This window comes from Apostichopus japonicus, chromosome 9 (genome assembly GCF_037975245.1).
Source record: "Apostichopus japonicus isolate 1M-3 chromosome 9, ASM3797524v1, whole genome shotgun sequence".
Taxonomy (NCBI): domain Eukaryota; kingdom Metazoa; phylum Echinodermata; class Holothuroidea; order Aspidochirotida; family Stichopodidae; genus Apostichopus; species Apostichopus japonicus.
The window spans coordinates 6,040,088-6,054,919 of NC_092569.1; the positions used below are offsets into that span (position 1 = coordinate 6,040,088).

Genomic DNA, 14,832 nt, shown 5'->3' on the forward strand with positions numbered 1-14,832 from the left:
AATTCGCAAGGTGAGAATAATCGGTGTCACGTCCGTTTTGAAGACCTTGCAAGGAAAGCAAGTGTTTATAAAGAGTGATTACGTAATGTTTGTTTGTTTATTTCCATTATTATTATTAGCACATTTTCATCCATTTAAAATTCCAGTTTTGACTAAAATAGTTAACAGTATAACGTTGAACTGGCAGAGCTTAATAAAATCCTTGTTAGTATTTTCTCACCGCTAAGCTCGGTCGGTTTAATATAAAACTGGTCTCTAGTGGAATGTGTGGTTGTGTCACGTCAAGATTCATTAATCAAATATAGGCTACGTGTGCCTTCAGGGAACCTGAGATGAAACACGGAGTAATACTGTATAACTGAATTTGTTAATTGTGAATACAAGTAGTTCAAGAAGATGTTTGAATGATCAGAATACTTATTTTCAGATCGATTCTTGTCAACTGACACTCATGTTGCTAAGCAGATAAGATATCACGCTATGTATGGTAGTCGTGATGAAACGAACTTCCTTCAAGTTTGACCGAAACTTCAATCATTATTTATTAATGTAACAAAGGTATTAATGCCAACCCCCCCCCCACCCCTCTCCCCAGCCATCGCCATTTCACGGGTATTATAAACAGATCCATACCAAAAAAAAAAATGTAAAAAAAGAAAATTGGTTCGAACTGCGATGTCTATGTAGATTTGGAGGTCAATACAACACTCCATTTAGTCCAGTGTGTGATGTCATATCATCATTAGAATATTTCATTGTTCTTTAATAAAACGTCCATTATCAAGTTTAAAATCGTTTTTACAAAAAGCGATGTGGGAATCAGTTTTGCCTAAGATATCGATGACCGATATACTACGTAAGCCCCTCCCGACAATATACAACTCCTTCCCCTCGACACATGCACATATACAGAGAAATGAGTGTTCATTGGTAAGTACTGTGTACCTTCATCCTACAATGGAGGGTGTGGGAAGCAAAGGATATTCTTGTAGTCTACAAATCCCTGTTGTGCACTACCAAAACTGACAGGAAATTAAACCACATGTATAATTAAAAGCAATCAATCCGTCTCTCCAGCTGAAATGACAAAAGTGGGTTGCAACCGGCCAAAGGTTGCGACAAAGTACATCGTTTTCACATTTCCAGACGTATTCGTGGCGCAGACGCTCTGCTTTCGTCAAAATCGTTCTTTTCAGTTGAGAAGACATCAAACGCTGCAGCAAACGGACGGAGATTGTGACAAAATTAATCGTTTATAAATTTGATGCCATTAAGTCCACAAAACATCAAAACGTGTACGAAAATTGTGAAAGTGAGAACGCATATTTCAGGGTTATGATAATTACGCTGAAAGCTAAAAATAAATTTATAAGAGAAACCAGAACAATTGTCATATTGTTTTTAGCTTTATTTCAAACTCTGGAGTATAGAATTCAACTATTGCACAATTAGTCACTCACCATAAAAAAACAAACTCAAAATGAAAGTGGAAATTACAGAGCATAAAGAATTAAGTTAAAGCTATATCTTGAAAGGTGATACCATTTATTCTTCTGCAATATCATAAACTATAAAAAATCCATATATAGCCGTTTATAAATATAACATAAATTGCACACCTTGAATATTGCACAAATACTGTATACTTACTGAAAGCGAAAATTCCCAAAGTCATTGCACAGACCGGAAATAATGAAATAATGTGAATAAAAATAACAGGATGTCATTTTTCACTTGGCTAAATGTAGTGACTTATTTATTTCTCATTCTGCTTTCCTATCCTGGATTCAAGTTTGAACAGGCCCGGATCAAGACTTCTGTTTTTTTCCTTAGCCTTGTTCAAACCAAATTTTGATGTTGTACCTCAGGTCTTACATTAGATTTTTAAGAAAAAAATAAACACGTTTAAATTGTAAAGAATAGGTATAACATTGTAACACATTTAAACACAATATATACTTTTTAAATGATGCAAGCAAATAGTATGTTGTTATAACCAATCTTCACCGTGTTGCTGAGTAAGTTTACCTGTTCGACAAATTAATCATGTTTGAGGGTATGTTAATACAAAGATCCGACCTCAATGATGTACAGTAATTTAAAAGCATTAATACTGAAATTATTAATTGAGCAAAATTATTGTTGCAATAACCTTGGCGCAGAGCAGTGAACGGAAATCCATGCTTTTCTCCCACCATCACAAATTTGATCTTCAAAGAAGCTTTTGTTGACTCAAATTTGCAGCCTTTAAAATCATTTCCGTTTATTAATATAAGACATTTTATTACTTCAGGAATCATCCTATTAAGCCTTTGGTGTTTTTGCTTATGTGTATAAATTATCTGTGACATTTTTTTACATCAAAAGAAAGTAAATCAACAAAAACAACAAGGTAAACACTCCACCTACTCTACAGAAAGACATCCAAAGACCTAAATAAATCAAATTAAATTTAAAAAAAGATAACTTTCCTTAAAAAATGAATAAACCTATTTCACTCAAGATGGAACAAAATCAAGCAAGCAACACAATCAAGTACTATGGTATTATATATAGAATACTAAAGATAAAAACTTCTGTAATCATTTGGCACATAACACACTGTAGAAAGTATGCAAATTCGATATCAAGGAACATTTAAAAAATATTGCATTTTTCTTAAAATCTTCTCTCATTGCTTTGAGCTATCTAAACCTATAACGACTGCTTTTTATTTACTTTCTAATTCTGGTACTGGTTGAAATCACTACCCTCACATACAACCTCCACATTCCCAACCCCCCCCCCCCACCATCCTTCCACACATATGAGACTTAAGCCCTGAAATTCCTGGCGAGATATTCAGTAAATGTAAACACAGATCTTGAAGAATTGACATTATAAATTCAACACTAAGAAGGCATCGCATTCCCAATTAATCTTGGCCCCTTCTGAGGTTTTAAGGCAGTCAAATGGTGTCTCCAGTCATTTTGTTTCTTCATTTTGTTTCTTCCTTCATTTTGTTTGGTAGCTGTTGTTGGTTACGGACATGGCCTACATAAGAATTGTGAACTACATAAGTACAAGCATGAGACTAACTTCACAGTAATTTATTAATTGTCGTCGAATTAGTTAATATCAGAAAACGTAAATCAAGACACGATAGAGGTATACATTTATAGAACACATTGATTTAACAAGAAATTAAAATACATTTCTAAAATCATACCATTTATAATATGGCTCTGTTTGTAACATGGGTCTGTTTGTAAAATGGCATTATTTGTATCACAAAGCTTGTTTCTTAACATGATACTTTTGTAACATGATGCTGTTTGTAACATGACTCTTCTTGTAACATGATGCTGATTTTAACGTTTCACTGCTTGTAACATGCTACTCTGTTAACACCATTCTGCTTAAGTTATCGTGACCACAAAGAGAATTAGGTGGCTTTTAACACCACAATGCCTCACCCCACGACATGGCAACATTCAACCCCTGGTCATTAGTAAATTGTCACAATTAATTGTTTGTTTTAATTTGGATACTGAAAAATAGTACTTTTTTTCTTTAAGTACAACCACAAGAATTGAGAGACACATTTAGTGTCAAAGTGGTTAAATCCAGTAACATGATGTATATATTGACCTAATTCAACCCAAATACAGAAAGTGCATTGACTTACCATTACGTCAATTGCTTAAAAATTGTTAATAAAGAATAAGAAACATAAATCATATATTTGTGTAAATTTTGTATACAGAGTTGCAAATGGCAAGTATTATGAAAATTTTTGAAGGTAAGTAGAACGGATTTAAGTTTAACTCCTTCTAAACACAAACAGATCTTTAAGAAAAATTCAACCGTCATCATGGCAATAAACGATAGTCAGGACTGGGTTAACTTAAAGTGACGTATTCAGTCTACAATTTAATTCACAGTAACATTACAGTACATAACATTACAAGTTTAATTGCAGTGTCAGAAAGATACAATAATTTTGTAACTTGTGTCACACATCACACAAAGTAACGACAACTTTTTTAACTGCCGCTTGAATTGTGCCCCTTGTGGAGGAGAAAGTGTTTTGATTCAACCTTTTAACAGAGTGTTCAGACAACCTATGGATCAGCTCACTATTCACAATTTTATGGTAATATTTATCATTCCAAGACAATATGAACCTTTAGTTGGTATTTGCTGAAGAGCCAGTAACAACTTCGCAAACAGACTGTCCCACTAAATTGAATAGCCAGCCTCAGATTTCTCCAAGTGTGTACATTAATAATCTTTATTTCTAAATCCTACTACCATAAGATAACATTATCTTCTGAATGTTCTACAGAAATGGAAATTAAACCTATTGTTGGACGGGACAGACTCATATTTAAATTGTGATAAATCTCTTTTTAATCTCTAAGTCTTTCAAAAGCAGACCAATAAATGACAGGAATTTATTGTTTGGGCAATAAGGATTGTCACACCACAAGGATGTGAAACAGCTGGGCCCTACGAAAAAAATGAAATGTAAAATAAACAAAACAATACACTGCATATGCTAGAACTACTACCTTCTATGCTAAAACCAGAAAACTGATATGGATATTACCAAATATGACAATAATCAATTCAGCCATAAAATTTATAGTCAATGAAAATTTTTAAGATAAATATACCCTGTACAAATGAGTCACAAGGTGACTTGATAACTGGCCACACCTAGAAGATGAACTGCACAAACCCTCATGTTAAACACCTCAACTCTTCACAGTAGCCAATCTGCAGAAAAAGGTATCCTTTTCAGAACAGTAATTATGTCAGATGTTTTAGAAGAATAAACGTTTTTTTTTTTTCGATGGCATTAGTGTTGCTCAGACTTTCAGGTCACCCTGCTGCAAATATATATATATATATATATATATATATATATATATATAGACACAATAAGATGGAACCGTTGTTTAATTTTAAGGGTTAATAGATAGCGTGGTACGTAGGGTAAGAATGTCATCCCACTTTTTCATAAAACGCTAAATATACCCGATACCCGATATGAAGATGACACCGAGTAGCAGCAGTAGTAGGAGGAGGAGAGATGGTGGGTGGTCAGATGCAGCGGTGTACATACAGGGCATCTTAATCTCCTCCACCTTGGGACATTTGCCTCTATCCTTCATTGGTACTGTATCATCGGTGTGGGCACAGGTACCATTGATGATTCGGAATGCTCCTGTGGCAGCCACTCTGAAATTAAAACAAACGGAAACCCTCATTATTATTCACTCGCTGTAAGATTTCTGGAGGGGTGAGGGTGAGGTGGGGGTGGGGGATTGTGTTATCATCACACATCAAACATAGGCATATTTGGAGTCAATCTTGTAATATGCAAATTAGGGTGGGTCCAGGTGCAGTCAATTCCTAGTGAATATATGCTGATATGCTGTTTGTTTTGAACATGGCAGAACCATTCCAGTAATAATATGCTGATGCAATGAAACATTACTAAACTTGAGACTAGTCTGCATAACTCTGCAGCTATTACATAATAGACTTACCTGTTCGTTATCTTGCAATTGAAGTTAAACATTGAGCTCTCTTTGATATTTCTCCAGTTCTCGATGACCAATAAATACAAGTTTGTCTTCGGGAGGGCAGTTATGTAGTAATAACCGGACTTACAAGGCCCCGATACGTTGCCAACGAGAAGACCGTTTGGACCTGTAGAAGGAAGTCACAAACATTTATTCTTTCAAAAAGGTATTTTCTGTTTAATAGGTTGCAAGGCTTAAAGGGACATTCCAGTGGCTAAAGTTGATTGCTTTATAAAAGTGTTGGAAATTTTCTTCACCTAAAGGTCAACACCATATCCTCATTGTAATGTAAATGTAATGTAAATTAAATCTTCTATAGCGCACTACGCGCGAGGCATCTGTGCGCTTTACAAACAATCTAGAATATACAATGACATAAAACAGTAAATACAAAAAACAATAAATGCATATACTATATACAGATATACACACGAATATGAGATCGAAAAACGATTAAAAGCACTGGTGAAGAGTAAAGCGATAAAACAGATTGACTACAAAATCTACAATTTGAATGCTAAAAAGTGAAAATTACAATTGAAGCTTGAACCTAAAAACCAACACGTTTTTTCATTGCAGTTTCTAAGGCAAATATATGCATTTTTCTCAAATTTGATCGCATTTTGTGAATGCATCGGGCAACGTAGCAGAGTGAATGATGTCATCATCGCAGCAATTCAGCAGAAAATATGTTGATTTTTCTTTATAATATTCAACTTCAAATAATATTCAAAAAGCAAAATAATATTCCTACCAAAGAAAAGGTTGAATTTGGATGAAATTCTACATACAGAGAACGATGACAGTTATGCAAACATTGTAAACGTAACAGGTTTCAAGGATGAATCGACTCAAAGGCTATGATAGGAAAATAAAATATTATGAAGAACGATTGTCATTAAGACATCACAGACGCCCCTACAGTGATCCACTCCAGGGAAGAATCAACCGTATCTTGAATGTGTTAAAGTAAGTTGGCCTGACGTTTCCATCCTAGCAGGATCTTCTTCAAAGGCTAAATGACAAGTAACAGTAACAGAAGGGACAAAAACATGCACAGAATACAGACAGGTTAATGAGCATGGTGTACACAAAGTCTTAGATGTAAAGGGGATTAGTAGACAAGGGATGGAGAGAAGAAAGCAACAGGGGAAGAGGAGAGGTAGGAGATAAACAGTGGAGGGACAAAGAGAGGATTAAGGGAATGGGGTAGGGAATAAACTGCAGAATTATATTTTGTCAGTCATTCCACTGAGTAAGGTAACCGAAACCTTAATAGCAAAATATGACTAATTCATCACAATGACGTAATCACCATAATCATCTGCAAATGTTTATAGCAACCTTGTAACTAAATGGTATATACTTATTGTATTAATATAAGTAAAACATGTAATAAAAGTAGCTACTAATGGTTAATGTAATATAATTAAGTAAGCCTAAAAAATATAAAAACATGTTTAAATATAAACCTTGGCCATTTAAGGAAACATTGCAGAAATTAAAAAAAAAAGAAAATTTTGGTTTGTTCCAAATTATTCCTAGTTAGAAGACCGTACTGTAATGTTAGACATCCCAGCTGGGCGATCGTATGCGTTGAAGAACCACTTATCAACACTATATTATAGTTCATACTGTCAGAAGTTACACGTAATTTCAAGATCCCAACACTTTTCAAGTTCTGTTTCGTTGATGTTTTTCGCATGGTAAGTAATTAAGCAATAAAGAACAAAAATGTGAATCTAACAGATAAAACCGTTTCTTGAGTTAGCAAAATGATAATGAGATAGTTTTCAGTTAGTAGTGAAAAATGTATCTTTTCTATACATGAGTCATATCTTCTGCCACGGGACAATCCCTTTAATTATATATCCGACAAAAAGTATTTGAAACAAGCGGTTTCCCTATAATGTAATCAAGAAAGAGACCTAAAGTGGACACAATCAGATGCTCCCATTAAGGAAGTTGTTAACCTGTTTAATCTGTTTGCTTGGTGTCCCCAAGCTTTAATTTTGATGTTTTTGAAACTGTTTCGCCTGCGAATCTTTGAACGACATGGGCAGGTTTGGATGATCTGCAGTGTAATATTACGACTGTTATACGTTGCAAATTGTTGCTCAGGAAAACTTTATCTTTCATTTGAAGGCCAAGTATGACACCAATCAATGTATCTCAGTATATATGACTTATTACCCATGAATAGACTAGATATAGCCAATCAATGTTTCATATTTTTTTTGACTATTTTTACTTCACTTGAAACTTCCAAGAAGTGACCTTAGGTCAAAACTGTCTTTATGCCACCATCCAATATCTATGATTTATTTCCTTTATATCTTTACAATTTCCTGTATTAGTCTGCAGTCTTGCATTTCATCCATCCAAACCATTGCCGGACAAAAAGTCTTAGGTAGAAATCTGATATTTGAGGTGAATTTTGTTATTTGTACCTTATAGTGAAAAATGGCTCTTCAAACTGCCTGCCCATGGTCAATCCAGTAATACAATATCTTCAGGGTACCACTTCAAATAACAGATGGCATAAATAGCTACGTAAACTGGAAAATGAAGATACCCTTCATCGCATAATAATAATCAAAGGAAGGAACGAGTAGGTCCTAGCAGGCGCGTAGTGAGGAATTTGCCAAGGGCGAACCTGTAGACAAACTATCAGAGCCGTAGATTCAGCATTGAAAACTATCTAAGTGTAGCGCCACGATGGGTCGGCGCGAAGCGTACAAGAAAATTTTGGCTGAAAATGCCTCCCAGATCGCTGAAAATGGCACTTCCCAGGCCTTGTAAGTTGCATCTAAGCCTTTTCTATTTTGAATATACTAGCGATATCATGAAAACGTACAAACAAATATGCTCAAGGGGGGGTGGTCGCCCCTTCGTCCCCCCCTTGGCTACGCGCCCGGATCCTAGCCAGTGGTAGGTCATGTGACCGTTCGACATTGCATCTTGTGAAGCATGCAATCGTGCATTCTTTGTGAGGGGATTGACCCAATAGTATGGTCCCCGAATAGTTTTGTCGGTTTTGAAGATATCTTAATGATACATATCTTTGTAGTATTAAAATTAGAGATTATTTTTAGTTGACTAATGCTTGTATTTTCAAAGTAAAGATAAATATAAACCATAAGAACACTTTGGCATGATACATGCATTATACATGGAAAACCCTGTCCAGACCAGTTTTCCTGTTCAAGAGCTAAATATAGCTGCAGGTTGAGTAATTTCAATGTTGAACATGGTATTCCATTATTATATTTGATCGACACATGAGGAGAATCTGTTAGACATTGTCATAATCTTACACAATAGGAACAAACAAACATTCCAAATACCATGAATTGATCATTACATTGTGTCCCTAGGAAAGGCACATTATCTCCATTGCCATCCCTTCACCCAGGTGTATAAATGGGCACCTGTGAGATCAACTGTCAGTTGGGAGCTGTATAGCTGCTGTCAAGTGGAGGGATTGTCTCTATGTTTGACAGGTTATCGTTGACCAGGGTAATATTGTGATGCGCCTTGAGCACCATTATCGGTGGATATGTCTGCGCTTTATAAATCCTCAATATTATTATAATAAAATAATAAAAAATAAATAATAAACAAATCAACAAAATAAAATGAAATGAAATAAAATAAAATAAATAATAAAAAAATAAATAAAAAATAAAAAATTATTGAAATAAGTTGGTTTTAGTGATGTCCATGGTCATTAAGGGGGGAGGGGGTGTAGGGAGGGACCAGTCTGCACCAGAGTAACCTGTTTGTCGCTGAACGGTCAAAATGCCTATGTACAGTAATATGTCCAATCAATTTGCATCGGTTTTGTGCACCATCATTCCTTCTGAAGATCCATTGTTCAACCACAGTAATATGATATGGTTTCTATTCCATCTGTGGGAGGTTATGTAGAAGAATAATTTTTTCTTTCCTGTGTTTGTGTGCTTTATTTTGCAACAATGGCATTTCATCACAAACAGAACATTTGTATATAAAGAGTTGTTCACAAACATTAACCAAACAAGAGCAAAGTTCACAATACATAAGAATGCATCATCACCTGAACTAAATCTATTTTTAAACAGATGAACTGTACCAATGAAACAGAACACCTTTTTAGATGGTTTGAGCCAAACTAAATCTATTTTTAAACAGATGAACTGAACCATTGAAACAGAAAACCTCTTTAGCTGGTTTTTAGCCGAACTAAATCTAGTTTTAAACAGATGAACTGTACCATTGAAACAGAACACCTCTTTAGATGGTTTGAGCTGTATAAATCGGTCAAAGGTAGAACGACAGCTCACAATGGTCAGGGTAGACAAGACTACGATATTCCGGACATTTGAAGACCTACACTGAATAAGATCAGACCATCACAAGGAAACTAATACCTTTAAAATGCCATCAATTAACTGTTCTGATGGGCAGTCATGGTCAATTAAGTCAACTAGACATGGTTGTCATCTAATGTGAATGAAATCAGCTGACTGTTTCTCTTCAAATACAAAATAGTTTGGAAATAAAAGAGAGAAGTTGATCAGCAAACCGCTTGTAATTTTTCACTGTGGGATCTGTTAGAGATATTTACCTACTTGTTGCTAATTGGAGAGAGTCAATGTTAGCATCAGCCTGTTTGTTTATATGTTTGTTTATCTGTTTGTTATCTCATTTCTCTATTCATTAACAAGTCCTGGTAGTCTTATTATGGTTCTTATTACTATCTAGTAGTTTATTGCAACTTTCATTAAATAATCAGGCTTAAATTTAAAGGTTGTCCGATCCTCCATGACGACCAAAAATCAGGTCGGACAACCTAAAACCCGGCCTAGGTCGTTCGACGAACGACTTGCCTATTTGCAGTAAGTATTCAACATTTGAACAAACTTGGAAAATCCCTATTCTTTAAAATGCTGCAATGTACATGCTGTATTCTGGGCTTACCCTCTGTCTCTGGAAATGATCGCAAACAATTATAGAAATCATTTTTCACTACCAGAGAATTCCCGCAACCCAACATAATTAATCATGAGCAGTGTCATATGACACTATAGACACCACATAAAATGTCTAGAACTCTACACTACAGTTCTGTCCAAGATTTGTCGATCTTCGTAAGACTAGTCACTGAGAGTAAGACTTAATGGCATTGAAGACTCGCCCCAAACCGCGTGCCGTGCTCTGCAAAAGTTAACTTTCCATTGCTTGCAAGTGAAGTTTTCTGCTTGTATCTACAAAATGCAGACAGTAATGAAACGTGATACCTTGTTATCTTTTACCTATAACTGAGATGTCCATCGCTGCTATGTACACTGTGTTGTGGGTATTGACGGTAGCTGTATGTATTGACTGTACACTAGAGTCTAATTACCGACGGTAGCAAGCTGTGTGTGTATTTTCTGGGATCGATGGTGGTGTCTAACACTTCTGTTACACCTCATTCAAAACTAGGTCAGATTACCGGCATGAGACGTTTCTTTGTGCGCGAGTCTTCACACCCTTTAAGCCTCAGGCGGATAGACTAGGCCTGCATAGCCTAACATCACATTACTTACCTAGAAGGCTACATCAATACATTTTAGTATTACTTTAGGGCTCTCGCAAGGCGGCCATTTTATTAATCCAGGTACTTTCATTCGGACAACCAAACAATCCTTGGGACAACCAAATTATGAAGGCAGAGTTGTCCGAAGGACAACTTTAAAATTTTCCTAGAAATGAGCCCTAATAATGTACTTTAGTTTGTTTGCAAAACACATTTGCATACCAGTTCTCTTAGTATCATCTCATGTCTGTGGTTTTTTATCATACCGTGTTGCTGGGATCATCTGTCGTGCCACATGATATGGATTCAGTATTTAGACATATCACAAAACTATCGAGTTGTGTTGTAGTTTGGTACTGCAAAATACCCTGATATGGTTGGTGTATAGACACTTCACAACAAGTACGAGTAACTGTATCCCTCTCTTCCTGTTGAATTATATTCCATACCTGGCACCTCTATGTGTTTCTTGGCTAGTATATAACTGCATTTACTTCAGTCACATTTATAATATGATTAGACGTTACATTGTGTTACAACAACTTTTTAACTTTTGTTAGAATATATTTTCAGAAATTTATCTGACCCGATAAAATCAAGTCTCACACCCTGATTGACCCTAAGAGATCTTCCTACATATCCACATCAAAATGACTGTTAAGTACTGAGTACGCAACCATCCAATTTCAAACGCATCCAATTTCAAGGTAGAAAACTGGAATTGAAAATTTTTTAAAAATTAAAAAAAAGGAAGAAAAACAGGATTTTGTGCTGTGGTAAGTTTCAAGAAAAGTCACCCAAGATAAAAGCCTAGGGATGCAAACCAGACAACTGAACTGATTCAATCTAATCCCCAGTCCCCCCCCCCCTTACATTGAGACTTTGATCGTATGATCATGATGATATCACATTAAATGTGTGTCACGAGTCCCTTGTAAAGGGAAGAGATACTGTATGCCGTGTTTCCTTGAAAATTCATTTGTGGCTGCTTTGTTTCGGAGAGCAAATGGGCCGGCTCACTTCACGAGATCTATCACATTCAAATTGTAACTTTGGTATAAACAGAACCACAAAATGAATAATTACAAACAGAATAATTTACCGAGGGCACTTTCGTTGACGCTGTAGACCACAATGTCCTGGATACAGCTAAACTTGCTGGAGAAGGAAGGAATGGGTCCCTTGGTCCTCAAGAAATTATCAGATTCTTCGGGATTCTTGGGAAGTCCTTCCAGAGAGACCTGAGAAACAAACAGAAGGGTCATTGGTTAAGGGAGGTGAGGAAGACAGAAGTTTCTCGGTAATCGTGTGTGATCATCTTTCCATTCTCCAGCACATTGGTTCCCGGACAACTCCCCCCGGACGAACTCTCCCCTGGACGATTTCCCCCCGGACGATTCCCACCCGGACAATTGCCAACCCTGAAAATTGCCCCACTATTGCCCTCCAATAGTGCATTGTTTGAAAGAAAAAAATATGAAAAACAAAATATGGCATATTTATTCTCTCTCACAAGGTGGCTGACATAACCCAGTCAGCAACAGGACAACTTTTGCTGTACAATGCCAAGTAGGGCAGAGGAAAACTGGCTATAAAAATACTACTGACCTATGTTGAGTATTTAAGGTGTGATTAAAAACAGAAAAACTTTTATAACTTCTGTAGCAAATCAGTACAAAACTAATTTGGGCATTTTCTTGTTTGTTTTAATCTCAAGCATAAATATTTCTGTATGAAGAAAATAAAACTGCAGACACAACCAACTCTCTGTAATATTGGATAATATCAAACAAATTTGAAGAAATAGTACTTACTATTATACTGTGGTAAAATACCTGAACACATCTTGTAATGTAAATACACCAGCTATGTGGTTAATCATACTCTTACAAACTGTTAGTACTTTAACAGGAGTGGTGTAAACATTGACAGAGAACACAGTTCTCAGAATCTCTTAAATAAATCAAAACCAGTGACTTGCACATACCTTACCAACATGAAAACAACCCCAGACGGCTTCACGATTAGCTACGTATGTTCATTGTATGTATTGTACAAAAGTCATCAATGCTAGTCTCATTAACTAATCATTCAAAATACAGATTTAGAAGGTGTTTCTGGTGGCTCTAAATTTTGATTGCTTAGCAATGTTGCTGAAAATTGTCTGTAGGGGGAGACCCAAACCTTCATAGCATTTTGTATCACAAAGGTATAAATTTTTCAACCTTTTTTTTTTATATTTTGAAAATGCATCTGGCAATAGCAGAATGACTGTTGTCATCAGGCAAACATTCCAAATATTTCAGGTTTCAAGGATAACTCAAAAAGAAGATGATAATATCCTTAGTAAAGCTTTTGAAGAGCATTTGCCCAGATGACATCACAGACCCCCTACTGTGATCAAACTTCCTGGAGTAGTTGAAGGTTTAGCCAGTTAAAATAGAGTTACATTCAATCAAACATCTCTTGAGTTAGGGACCAGATATTAAACTTGGGGTTTTCAAATAGCAGTTTGAAATAGTTTCCTTTTCAGTATATAAGTTTCACATTGTCACCAGAAACATCCTTGAAAATATCAGCATAACAAGGACAACTAGACCAATGGTACCTGATCAATCATAAAAGACAGTGGCGTAGGAAGGTACTTTTGAGTGGGGGGGGGGGCTGAAGACTGATGGCCGGCCTGGGGGAGGGGTCTACGGGGAGGGGGTGTCCCCCTCCCCTTTGGATTTTTTTTGCATTTCCAGGTGGCCTCAGATGCAATTTGGTGCAATATAGCACACTTCAACAACCACTCCATTTTGTAAATAATTTTGCATTTTCACCTGGCCTTAGATGCAATTTGGTGCTCCAAATGAGATTTTTTTCTCATTTGGAAATGAAAAAGGGGATTTCTGACTTGCGAATCGGGGGGGGGGGGGCAGAATGATACTTCCGCCCCCCCCATATTTTTCACTGGGGGGGCTGGGACCCCCCAGCCCCCCCGGTTCCTACGCCCTTGATAAAAGATAGTCACTCTCCATAACAGAAAACTAACTGAGTGAGTTCATTATTACAGTTTATTAAACTGCACTCAGTTGTTTCTGCTGGCAGTGGAGTGTGTAATTTTATACAGTCCTCCAGAGCCGTGATATTTTGAGATTATCAGTCAAACCCTATGCCTGCATATTCTTATCTCTCAATTACGATACTCCGCTAAATGTTGTGTTCAACAAATCTGATACCTACCCTTGGTGCAGGCTTTGTGATACTGCAGGTGCCCTGGAAATCTATCTGTTCCTTTCGGACAAAGAAGTTATGTTTGTAGATCAGCTCGTGCATGATTTCTCCCTCCCTGGTTCCGAGAGCGACTCCGTTATAAGCGGCAGTGTTGAGGTCGCTGACATTCAGGAACACTGGGTCTGTGATGACATTGCCCGAAACATCGAAGAGGTAGCATCTAACAAACGGGAACAAGAGAGAGAAACTATGAAAATAGCTGGTTTTTTTAAGCAGCAGAATAACTACTTCCCTTATTTTCATCCGATTTAAATGATATTGGTGATACACATTTAACATGCAGGAATCAAGGTTGTAGCTCCCTTCATAAAGTAATAAGCACAGTGGCAGTAATGTCGACCAGAAGCAAATTCTGCATTTCAGTGCAGACGATGTTGCAAAATTAATCAAAACTTGGTGCAAATGCAGCAAAAGAGA

At 36.4% G+C, this 14,832-nt stretch overlaps 1 protein-coding gene across 1 annotated transcript in view; it reads right to left on the reverse strand.

Annotated features, from left to right (window-relative positions):
* Window positions 1–1,393: 1,393 nt before the first annotated feature.
* Window positions 1,394–14,832, reverse strand: part of LOC139973494 (voltage-dependent calcium channel subunit alpha-2/delta-3-like) — a 44,553-nt gene continuing 31,114 nt past the window's right edge. Inside the window, exons 18-21 of the mRNA XM_071980224.1 lie at window positions 14,365–14,575; window positions 12,239–12,377; window positions 5,538–5,700; window positions 1,394–5,226 (exon numbers count right to left, since the gene is read on the reverse strand). Coding sequence (XP_071836325.1) covers window positions 5,013–5,226; window positions 5,538–5,700; window positions 12,239–12,377; window positions 14,365–14,575 — 727 coding nt within the window. The 3' untranslated portion in view covers window positions 1,394–5,012. The remainder of the gene's footprint in view (window positions 5,227–5,537; window positions 5,701–12,238; window positions 12,378–14,364; window positions 14,576–14,832) is intronic.